Source organism: Grammomys surdaster, unplaced genomic scaffold, assembly GCF_004785775.1.
Source record: "Grammomys surdaster isolate TR1022 unplaced genomic scaffold, NIH_TR_1.0 140, whole genome shotgun sequence".
NCBI lineage: Eukaryota > Metazoa > Chordata > Mammalia > Rodentia > Muridae > Grammomys > Grammomys surdaster.
Genome location: NW_021604598.1, coordinates 772,995 through 786,239, shown reverse-complemented (window position 1 = coordinate 786,239; position 13,245 = coordinate 772,995). Strand labels below are relative to the sequence as shown.

The 13,245-nt window shown below is 32.0% G+C and overlaps 1 protein-coding gene across 1 annotated transcript; it reads right to left on the bottom strand.

The window, feature by feature from the left end:
• Positions 1 to 4,676: 4,676 nt before the first annotated feature.
• On the bottom strand, positions 4,677 to 10,110 carry LOC114618178 (olfactory receptor 7E24-like). The gene is made up of 2 exons (XM_028763862.1): positions 9,201 to 10,110; positions 4,677 to 4,678 (listed from the first exon to the last, which is right to left on the bottom strand). Coding segments are annotated over exons 1-2 (912 nt in total).
• Positions 10,111 to 13,245: the final 3,135 nt, after the last annotated feature.

Genomic DNA, 13,245 nt, shown 5'->3' with positions numbered 1-13,245 from the left:
AACCCAACCCAACCCAACCCAACCCAACCCAACCCAACCCAACCCAAAACAAAACAAAATGAACTGAGCTAACCAATATACTATAAGGATGTGTTTGTTGGCATTAGAATGGAAAACTGAAATACTTTTAAAATGGGGATGTAGTGATTCTCATGTATCTATAGGGAATAAGAAAATGTAGTTTCCAATAAAACTTATAAAGATTGGATCTGACCAAGGAAAACCTCCAATCAACTGAGACATGTATGCCTTCACAAAGCAAATAAACCTGTGTGATTCACTCTCATAGACTGATTTCTGTTTCTCTTACTGATTTCTCCAAATTGCATGCTTATCAGTTTCAAAAGGCTAGCCCAAAGGATTGGTCACACAGAGACTGGACAACATATAGACTTGGCAAACAGAACTGTTGGTGGACTGACAACACATAGATTGGAAGGCCAAAATGTAGACATGCAGACTTAATAACGAATGCTACAGATAGGTTTTTTTTTATATATTGATCATTTTTTCCTTGGCCCCAAATAGGAATTCTTCACCTAAATTCAACATGAAGCAACTATAAGAATAATGCTATCCTAATTCCTTAAGTTGGGATGAATGAGATTGTTTCACTAATATGATATGGTTGTTTTCATGTAGGGTGGCATGCTTAAATTGATATATATTGATAGAAATTTAAGGTTGTTTTGTTTTTATTGTATGCAGAAAAGAATGTAAGATGGATTAGTTTTTATTCTAAATTGATAGAAGTTTAAGGCTGTTTTATTTCAATTATTGTGTATTGATCAAAATTTAAGGATGTTTTGTTTGAGTTTTTTCACACAAATAGGAATTTAAGGTTATTTTGTTTGAATTATTGTATATTAATCAAAATTTATGATTGTTTTGTTAGAATATATTATACACAATCTATTTAAAATATGGTATAAATTCTAGTTTTCTGGTTCTTATAATTAATTTTCTTGTATGTAGATTATTAATGTTAGAGAAAAAGACAATATTTAAACAAAAAGGGGGATGTGAAGTGGAAGTTTCTGGTTGTATCTTGTGATACAGACTCACTGATGTTTTGCTGAAGCTAGACCTGAGAGGGAAGATCGGATTTTTAGAGAGATTATAAATAAGATTCAACAGACAGTAATGGTGCCGCACTTCCATAGCTATCTGTGCAATGCTTCATTGGTTTCGTGTATCGGTAGAGAACTTCCCAAGGCATTACAGCTCCTAACACTACTGAACTGAACTGCTGCTATCCTGACAACAGACATTGGAATCTTCCCAAAGAATCACTTCTAATCAGGTACACTTCTCCATGTCTTACTTACCATATTTTCTCTCCTTTTGGGTGGTCAGATAGAAGGGGGATTAAAGCATTTGAAAACCCTTATTAGACTAGATTTTGAAAATCTAAGCTACAATTACACCTGTTTCTTTAGGAAACAACATGTCTCTAAAGACTAAGTCAAGTGTTCAACACAGTGTTAGAACCATCAAATCCTTAACTTCCATGAAGCCTGACATAATGTTCTACAGTTCTTCCCAGTGGTCATAATGACCTAGGTAATAACTATATAAAAATGAACAAAGGTAGTTAACTAAAATTATTCTAAAAATATGCAGTATCTTTGATGTGTACTTTCCCAGGTCTAAGTAACCAGAGTTGTAGTCTCCTGTCACTGTTTCACTTGTCCAAGGTGTAACCTGGATCCAGGACCTGAAAGAGAATTAAGGATGATAGTGTACAATGCTAAGCCTAAGGAAGATCTCTTAAGCAAAGTAATTTAAACTTAATACATAAGGGAGAATCTCTAATGTCTCATAGTCTCCAAAGGCTGTGAGGATATATACTACATTTCTATTGGAATGAGAAGCTTTGGAAAGGAAAGCAAAGCCCAGATACTGGGCTGGAAATGTTTAGGCTAGGTGGCTGAATGAGAAGTGCTTGGAGGAGCCACAGGTGTTGAGAGAGACAAGTCCAATTCTTTGGGGACCTGGCAGTAAGGTGAACAATTTGTTCAGTCTTGTAATAAGTCAAGTACCAAAGTTCGAGAAGCCTTTAGCATACTAAGTCTTGAATATAAAAATGTTTTCTGGCCTTTTAAGTATTTAGCTATTTACTTACTTATTTACTTACTTACTTTACATTAGTTTTATGTGTCGGTGTGTCCATTTTGATAACTTCTTAGCTTTTTGGTCAAATTCCATTCAAATATGTTCAAGTCATAAAACAACTTTCCAGAGTATATTCTCTTATCTCATGATATTTGTCCCATGGATTGAACTCACATGTCAAGTCTCAGCAATGCCATCTTTACCCAATAGTCCATATTTCTTGTTCAATATTTTTGGATACCATAAAGAAACAAACAAACCAATCCAAAAATGGAGAATAGAACTAAACAGAGAATTCACAACAGAGGAATTTGGAATGGCTAAGAAACACTTACAGAAAGTGTTCAAAGTTCTTAGTGAACAGGAAATGCAAACAACCCTGAGAGTTCATCTCACACCAGTCAGAATGTCTAAGATTAAAACCTCAGGTGACAAAACATGTTGGTGAGGATGTGGAGAAAGAGGAACCCTCCTCCATTCCTGGTGGGATTGCAAACTGTTACAACTACTCTGGAAATCAAGCTAGAGTTTCCTCAGAAAATTGGAAATAGATCTACCTGAAGATCTATCTATAACACTCTTGGGAATATACTCAGAAGGGTAATATTCTTTATCATAATTTGATAGTATTCTTGTTTTCCCTCTGAAAATATTATAAAAATGCAAATATCAATATTGTTATCAACATTTATCATAGTCATTTAACATATGTAATTTCATCATGAAAACTATTTGTTTTTCACTTTCCATTTTGACATTATTATACTTTTATTACATTTTCCCTTTTCTTTTTCTACTCCCAGAGATCCCATATACCTCTCTCCTGTTCCTTTATGAAATTATTACTGCAAATATGGATATATGTGATGAAATAATTGCACTTAAATATATACAGGATGAAAGGATTAAATTTTGAAATTTTTATACACATTCACATCCACATTTCTACATATATATTTTTATACATTTCATATATATATATATATATGCATTTTGAAAAAAACATAATAAATTCAGCCTGTATAATGTTACTTGTAAGTTACTTGTGTATATATCTATGTTTTTTCAGGGTTTGGATGTTTGGTAGTGATGACTTTTTGAGCTGCCAGATTTTATCAGTTTTTTATAATTATAGGAAACTCTATATAGATTGGTATGTTTACTCATGTCATCCTTGTTTATCTCATATTTAGGTAGTCATGTTGAAGTGATTTAATGGGAGTAGCTACTAGTATTACCTGGAGACACAATCTCACATTCTCTGATACCTGGGCTCCCGTAATCTTTCCTTCCTTTCTTCCTCAATATTTCCTGAAACTCTGGTTTACAAATCGTTTGCAGGCATATACACTGGGACTGGATTGCATACCCAATAAAATATTGTACAGTTTATCAGTCTGCTCCTTAGAAATTTGCATGGTCTCAGAAGGTTGTGTCAGTACAGAACCTCTACTCCTTTAGCTGTTACTCAATTTCTGCTCAATTTCTCCAGCAGTTTTGCCAATATTACAGATTGTACTTCTCCATGCCATGAAGTCATTCATTATATATTATTGATATTTGATGTTTATCAGATATTCTTTTTAAAGTGTTTTTAATAATCTGACAGTTTTCTGTTTTGAAAAGCTATTTATTCTTGATAATGCATGTACTACAGAAGACTTCTCTTGGAGTTATTTGCTATTTAACTTAAATATGTTCTTTTTAATTAATATCTAACAATCTTCCCTTACAGTTTGGTGGTTACTTTACTCAAAATGAGGTATACTACTTAAGATCCACATATAAGAAAATGCATGTCATTTTTGTGCTTTTATCTTTTTATCATCACACATGATCTAATGGAAGTAATATATCCATATATCTGGATGGAGTAATATATCCATATTGAAGCAAATGTATTATTTTATTCATGTGCCTATATAGTTTTTACCTTTGATATGTCAGATTTATTTATACATCTTATAAGAAACATAAATCCACACACAATTAAAAATAATTATGTCATTAAAAAGAGAACATACAAAAGTATTGATGTATTGACCTATTGACAGTGTTCTTTTCCTTACAAAAGCTTGTCAATTTTACGAGATCCCATTTGTTAAAAATTGGCCTTAGAGCCTGAATCATTGGAGTTCTGTTCAAAATTTTTTTCCCTGTGCTGATGTGTTCAAGGCTTTTTCCTATTTTCTCTTCTATTAGATTCAATTTATCTTGTTTTATGTAGAGATTCTTGATTACACTTGCACTTGAGCTTTGTACAAGAACGGATGAATTTGCATTCTTCAACATGCTGACTGCCACTTGAACCAGCACCATTCGTTGAATATGCTGTCTCTTTTCCACTAGATGGTTTTGGATTCTTTGTCAAAAATCAACTTACCATACGTGTACAGGTTTATTTCTGGGTCTTAAGTTCTATTGCATTGATCTACCTGTCTGTCTCAATACCAATACCATGTGTTTTTTAAATCACTATTGCTCTGTAGTATAGCTTGAGGCCATGAATTGGTTATTCTTCCAGAAGTTCTCTTATTGTTGAAAATAATTTTTCCTATCTTTTCTTTTTTGTATTACAGATGAATTTGACAATTGGCCTTTCTAGCTCTGTGAAGAATTGAGCTGGAATTTCGATGGGGTTGCATAGAATCTGTAGATTGCTTTCAGCAAGATGGCCATTTTATTATGTTAATCCTGCTGATCCATGAGCATATGAGATCTTTCCATTTTCTGAGGTCTTCTTCAATTTCTTTCTTCAGATATTCGAAGTCCCTGTCATACAGTTCTTTCACTGGCTTGGTTAGAGTCACACCAAGATATTTCATATTATTTGTAACTATTGTGAAGGGTGTCATTTCCCTAATTTGTTTCTGAGTCCATTATCCTTTGAGTAGAGGAAGGCTACTGATTTGTTTGGATTAGTTTTATATGCAACTAATTTGCTAAAGCTGTTTCTTAGCTGTAGGAGTTCTCTGGTGAAATTTTGGGATCATCTGTAAATAGTAATATCTTGACTTCTTCCTTTCCAATTTGTATCCTTTTGGCCTCCTTTTGTTGTCTAATTTTTCTAGTTAGAACTTGCTGTTTTTATAAGTATTAAATTAATTTATGTTACCAATGACATTCAAGTATTTGCTATATTTTTTAAATATATTTTGTCTACTCTATTGTTAATAACATTTACAAGGCATATCTTAATATTATATTACAATTTTTAATTTGTATTATCTTTTGATTATTAAATTAGTGATGTTGAACAATATATTCTATATCTCTTCTTCTTGTTTATCTTCTGAGAATATACTAAATAGGACATTAGCTTATTTTATATGAATTACTATTTTTCGTAGTTGTGTTGTATGGGTTTTAACTATTTTAATATTGAAGCCTTAACTGATTAGTGATTTCTGAGGATATCCTTCTCTCATTTAGTTTTCTCTCCATTAATTTGCTAAAGGGTCTTGTAGCATTTTAAGTATATTTTAGTGATTTAATTATGATATATTAAATATAAATAAAGTGGATTTTATTATGAAAAATTCATACATGTACAAAATGCATTTTTATTACTTTTCTCACCCATAACCATGTTAATCCACTCCTGTTAATCCCTTTCTTCATCCCAATATCATATTCTGTGTCATTTTTTTGTAACTTGGTAACTTTCATTAGACTGTTTACAATATCATGTGGACCTTGTAAATCGATATTCTACTGAAATGTATTTTTCTTCAACAATTGTTACTTCTGAGAGGGATGGGACTGTCTCAGCCCGTCTCATTTCAAAGACAAGTTTTGCTAGGCTCAGTTTTTTGGAGGTTTTGTGCAGTTAATCATACTTGCTATGGATTTAAGAGCTCAATATTTAGGTGGTGTTTTGGAAACCAGTATTCTCCATCACCGTCTCCAGGTTTCTTGGACTTTTTCATTCTACACCTTCTCTCAGAATATTTTATAAGTTATGGAATGGGTGGAATAATATGGTTGTTCTATGTAAGGCTGGATTTTTACACCAGATTATGATATAAAATTGAAAAGAGGGAGAGAGAGGAAGAAGATGAAAGAAGAGCAGATGAGGGAGAAGAAGGAGGAGGAGAAGGAGGGGATAAAGAGGAGGAGGAAGAGGAGAAAGAGAAGAAAGAGGAGGAGGAGGAGAATACCACCACCACCACCACCAGCACCAGCAGCAGCAGCAACAACAACAACAAGAAAAGAAAAATCCAATGACTGGAGAAGTCATAGTAACTGGTAGGGAAACTAGTGTTCTCATTTTTTTCTGTCTGTGCCTGAAAAACTACCTTCTATTTTGATAGTTTGATACCCATTGAATATGCAGCTATAATGAGAGAAGCTTCTTTCTGGAAGTGGTCAGATGACACTGCAGAGACTCACAGCTTTCAGTAGTATGGTGCATGTTATCTTCTCTCTCTCTAATGTGTTCATTTGCAGTGTGAGCTGTTACTTTTATCCAATCTCCATTTGTGAGTACTTTACTATCTTTGTTTTTGGTACATATTCATATACACATACAAAATGATCACTTCTATCACTGATCTTCCTACTCAATTCTCTCCACAAGAACATGCTTAGTCAGCAGTTGCCTGAACTCACATCATAAACTATTTTCATGTTTATGCTTTTATTAGTCTCACACTTAAGTATTTTGTTTATTTTTCCAATTTTTCTTCATGGTGTTGGGAAATCTAATCTGATTCTTCTGTATGTGGATTTTCTATTTTCCTATCACCTTTACTCTAAAAGTTCCCAATATCTTTGTCAACAGCTATCGAATAATGAGATTAATTTATGGATGTATTTCTGGATATGCTTTGACTTCCTTCTTTCCTGTTTGTATCTCTTAATCTCCTTAAGTTGTCTTATTTTTCTAGCTAAGACACTACTTACTATATTAAATAAATATTGAAAGAGTGGACATAAGAATCTTGTTCATGATTTTAGCAAAAATGCTTTGAGTTTCTTTCCAAACACCTTGATGTTGGTTGTGGGATTTCTGCAAATGTCTTTACTATTATTTCAGATTGTATTCTCATGAACATGCCTTTATATTAATGGGTGTTTTCCCCTTCCATATTTTAATATATTCTATGTGTTCTACATGCTTCATGCTTTTATGTGTGGTGTTATTGGGTATCTTTTTCTTCTTGCCTATTTGATATACTATATGCTTCTTGGCTCTTGATATGCATATCTTTCCTTATATTAGGGAAGCTTTTTCTACTTCTTATTGATTCTTGTCACCTTGATATGATGCTTTTCTTCCTCTACAATTGTTATTAAAAGGATTGATCTTGTTATTTTATTTATGATTTCCAATATGTTCTATTCTTCAATTTATTTTAATTTTTATATTTGATATTTTCTGTCACTGAGTGATCCAAGCACTCTACCCAGACTTTGAAGGTAGACACACTTACTTCCAACCGACTAAATCAATAGGTGAGCCTTTCCACATTCTACATTGTCTTCAAATCTGTATGTTCTCACTTCCAGATGGCCCAATCCTTCAATATTTTTGTATTTGAGCTACATACTGCTAGTGGAAGTGTATACTATTCTAGCCAGTGTAAAAATAAGTGTAAAGAACTTACTGAAAACTAAAAATAAATGTATCAGATATCTTAAATATATTGTTCCTGGACATTTATCCAGAAGATTCCAAGATATCATGAAGATATTTGCACAACATTGTTTTTGCAACACTGTTCATAAAATCTAAAATTGAAACCAACATACATCTCCAATAACAGAAGAGTGGAAAATGTGTTATAAATAGAATGCTTTTTAGCTCTAAAAAACAATGTTACTGTATAGGGCACCAAAAAGATGTTAAGAAAATGGGAAATGATACTGAAGTCTAGGGAAAGAAGTGTTCATTTTATCTGACAGTCTTGTAACAAAATATCATATAAAGTATAATACAAACTTTTGTGAGAATATAACAATAAAATCTTCAGCAAGTATTAAATTTCAGAATTTATTAATGATGACAGCAAGTTTGCATACTTATTTAGATTAAGGTTTTTACATTTTTTATAAAGAAAAGAATTATAACTGAAAGTATTATATATCTAAATATATAACTTTTTTAGACTTGGTTAATATCTAAAATTGATAGTCATCACTGCATGGGAATATGAGTTACATAAATACATAGTAAAAATGGCAGAAGCACATTCAATGACATTTTAGAACTTGTACATCCAGACTTAATATCACATTAAAGCTTTTAGCTATTTATTTTTATTATAGCTGAGAAGTTTATATATATATACATATATATACACATATACATACATATACATATATGCATATATAGTGAAATACAAGCATATAAATACCACATTTTCACTTTACCTTCATCAATTCTCCCTATAGCCTTCATTACATGTGCTCCACCAAATTTCCTGATTTCCTGCCTCTACTCTAATAGACAATTGGGTCCCATTAGTATTGCCTATATGGACTTGGATTTGGGACAAACACCAGAGAAATGAATTGTTATTAGTGGCCCCTTAATCAAAAATGAATGAGTTCCACTTTCCAAGAAACTATATACTTCAAATAGCTGCTCTATGAAACATATGTCAGGAAAAAACCCATCAATTTCTAAAATAAAAGTTCTTGCACAATAATCAATAATTTCATAATCACATGCTAATTAATGTTGTTAAGATTATATTGAAAATTGATACTTTCTGTTATTAAACAATCATGTTTCCATTTGTACATAAGCTAAAAGCACAACAATACAAAACAATCAAATTCAATTTAACCCAAAGTATTTATGGCTGTATTGTATAAAAGCCTGTGCAGGACTAAGTTTTAATATTATATATACTTGAAAGAATGGCCACAGTAAAGCTATAGCATGAAAGTTGGAAAGACACAACAAGATAATCCTAGATTAACTATACATATACATTAATTTTTGATCATTTTATATCCAGAAGTTTTTATGGTTGCTGCATTTTTGTGATACCACTCTCAGTTATATGACCCACAGTTTAAGAAACTATATAGTAAGGAATTCTATAGGTAAGAAAGTTATGCTATTCGACTGAAACATTTTTGGAGAGCTTTCTTGATGTCTCTGTTTCTCAGACTGTAGATGAAGGGGTTCATCATGGGAACCACCATGGTATACATTACTGAAGCCACTATACTTTCCCTGGAAGAACTGGAGACTGTTGAACTAAGGTACACACCTATACCTGTGCCATAAAATAAACAAACAACTGACAGGTGAGATCCACAGGTAGAGAATGCTTTATATTTCCCTAACAATGAAGGAACTCTAACAATGGAGGAAATAATTTTGTAGTAGGAGTAAATGATTCCTGAGACAGGGAGGAAACCAAGTATGATTGTTAAAAGAAACCTGACTATGTTACTGATAGAAGTGTCAGAACAAGCAAGTTTTAGAAGCTCTGGAACATCACAGAAGAAATGAGGAATACTCATATGAGTGCAAAATTTTAGTTGTGACACTATCAAGCAGTGTACCTGTGAATCCATGAGACTGATACAAAATGACACTATGATCAAACATCTACACAGACGAGGGTTCAGAAGGACTTGGTAGTGTAGAGGGTGACAAATGGCAACCCATCGGTCATAGGCCATCACTGCCAGTAGTAGGTTGTCTATACACCCAAAAAGAAAGAAGAAAGACACCTGAGTTAGGCAGGCTGCGTAAGTTATGGATTTGTTGTGGGTCTGCATGTTTATCATCAGTTTGAGGACTGTGGTGCTGCTGAAGCCAATGTCAGACAATGAAAGGTTGTAGAGGAAGAAGTACATAGGAGTATGGAGGTTGGAATCAGAGCTGATGGCCAAGATGATGAGCACATTTCCAAGTACAGTGAACAGGTATATGAGCAGGAATAGTGCAAATAAGATGGGTTGCAGTTCAGGGTCTTCTGAGAGTCCAAGGAGAAGGAATTCAAAGGTTCCTGTTAAATTGTATGCTTCCATTGGGCTAGGATATCTTTTGAAACAAACATACAAAGTTTATTGTAATAAGCTAAGCTCTGTACAGGCAACTGGCTAAATGTTTGTGTTTTCTTCATGTAGTAATTCATAAGAAATCATTCATGCCTGAGAACTATTAAGGTTCACATACAATTTATTTATTCAAAAAAAGTTCATGGGCTAGGAGCTTTGTCTTTTCTTTGGTAGGTCCTTGAAGCATGAAAAAGGTAAAATTAGTGACTTGAATGAAGTTCTGTGATACAGTGTTTATCTAGTAAATGTATGAATGTAAATAAAATCATATCAGAGAATAGGGTAGACAAAGGAAAAGTGGTAAAGAAAAAGGGGAAAGGAAAGGTTAGAGAAAGGAAAGAATGGCAGAGGCAGAGGTAAAGGAAAACAAATGAAAGGAAAAAAAGTAAAGGAAAGAAAAGAAAGGGAAGAAAAAGGAAAGGAAAGGAAAGGAAAGGAAAGGAAAGGAAAGGAAAGGAAAGGAAAGGAAAGGAAAGGAAAGGAAAATGAGTCTTTTTGGAAATTATCCAATCAATATATGTCCTTGGTAGAGGTTAAAAGACTCTAGCATCTTTGGATTCCTCTCATATTTTATTATGACTCCTCTCCAATACGTTTTCATTTTGCCATTCACCAAGAGAACACACTCAAAGCCAGCGAGACATGGATTAAATTTTAGACTAGAAAAGTGTGGCTTACATAAAATCCTTTGTTAAAAAGGTTACCTGTCTTTAATATTGTAATAATAATGCAAAACATATTAATTATGGACAATAAACCTTTAATAATTTTTCTCAATTGTGGCAAATTCTTACACCCCTTGCTTCAATGGTTTTTGTGACAATATCTTGTTTCTATATATATCATCTTTAGAAAAATCTAAGTAAATATATATTAGAGATGAAAATATTTTCAAGTAATTACTCTATAAACACAGTAAAAATACCCTACCAATAAAAGTACACATTAAGAAAAAGTGGTTTAAAATCATTATTAAAAACCATTGTGAATTAGTTGATATATTTTTATCTTTTTAAAGTGCGCTAAGTTCACTTCCTTGGATTTATTCTTTGAGTACATAAGCTAGCACCAGCTGTGGAGAGTTGGCTCAGCAGCTAAAAGCACTTCATTCTTTTTTATGGGTCCAGTGATGTGTTACCAGCACCCACATCAGATGACACAAAACAGCCTGTAACTCAATCATCAGGGGAACTTTTACCCTGTTTTGGCCTCCTGGGGTTCCTAAACACAAGTGGTTATGCATAAAAATAAAACATATATTCAAAAATTTTAAATTAAAAAACAAATCCTAGATACTAGAATGTAAAAATATTATCAGTTTAATAGAAATCTATGTCCTACATGTGTGATAAAGCTTCTTCATTTTTCCATTTTCTGATCTTGTAATATTCCAAATGTACTTCAATGTATAAATATTCAGCAGTATCTTAAATGTTTAATAAACATTTATTATTTTTATTGACTTCACAATGTATTCTATAAAATTATTCTTAACTTTTTCATAATTGATAAAGTACAAAATGATTAATCTATATTTTTCTTTCTCTTTTTAGTTGATAATCAAAATAAGTTTATCCATTCACTATTCCAAAATTTGTACCATTATACTTTGCACATATTTGTTCTCAACTGCCTTTCCTAGTCTTTTCTGCTGATACCTTCCCCACAAACTTCTTTCTCCATTGAAATCAGGTTGTATATAAGAGAAAATGTAGTATTTTCTCTATACTATTTCTCATTACCATTCACTTTTCAATGCTGCACCAGTATACTAAGTCTTGGTAATACAGGTAGGCATATGATATCATGTTTATCTACAATAATTCATTCTTTTTTTCCTTTTAAAAATATTATTTTCTTATTTTCACTCTACATATTGCTCATTTTATTTCCTTCTTTCATTCTTTTCTCAAGCCTTGCATATGATAAAACAAATGTATTAATTATATAGCTATACCAAACACTTGCCTTGCAAACTGCTAATCTTGAAATGATACATCATCTAAAAGGAAGAACTAAGGCTGAAGTCACATTTTGTTTTTATTTGTTATAATGTGGTAAAGGTTTTACATATATCTATAATCAAAGATTTCATGGTAGTTTTTTTCTTTTCATTTTTTCATTAAATGCAACCACTTATGTACAGTTAAAGAACACATAACCACATTGGAGCTAAAGCTTTATCTTGAAATTTGGTTTTGCAATATTATGACATCTTAAAACATTTTTAATTAAATCATTTTTCTAAGGACAGTTGTATTTTCTTTAAAATCAGCTACATTAATTTTAAACCTTGAGATTTTATTTCTTCTAAAAACTCAAGATATGATTTAATTTCTTAGTGAAACTTTGTAATATATAAAATTAATATGGCATAATTATTACAAGTTTCCAAAATATTTAATTGTGATAAAAATTCAAGTGGGAATAAAGGGAAGATCTCATATATGAGTAATTTGGTTATTTATGCAATGTGTTTACTCATTAAATCTACTGAAAAATAACAGGATATGAAACCCTGTTATTCAAGTAATATGAGATAAAGATAGTTTAAAGATTGCTGAAATGAAATTTACATAATTCTTTATGTTTTGTAGAATTTTTCCATTGTCACTTCTGGATTCCAAACTAGAAGGTACGGGAGATTACGTTGATGAAGATGACCTCAGATATTTCTCATAGATAAGATGTAACAGAAGGTAACATTACAAATCTTAAGCCTTATCTCTTGGACTCCTTTTTTTTTTTTCATGTTTGCTTTATGTCAGTTTATGAACACCAAAATGTTAAATACAACTCTTTTAGAACATTTAATTCTGTTTATATGTTAAGATAATATACATTACAAAGGTTTTCATTTTGATTATTTGTGTAATCTGTCATTAGTATATCCAATGTTATTAACAATGTTTCTGTTTGGGTGTGGTTATAGAGAAATGTGATTCTACCACATAGAAACTGATGTAAGGGAAGCATGACCTCAAGAGAAGCCTCAGTGATATGAGACCTTTTCTCATAAAACCAACAAAAGCAAAGAAATATCTACAATGAAAATATACTCTTATAACGACAAAAATAAAGTGGTCTTTGCCAGTGGTACAATTC

Coding starts and splice junctions, on each gene's coding strand:
- LOC114618178 (XM_028763862.1), bottom strand. CDS start 10,110: ATGGAAGCATACAATTTAACAGGAACCTTTGAATTCCTTCTCCTTGGA.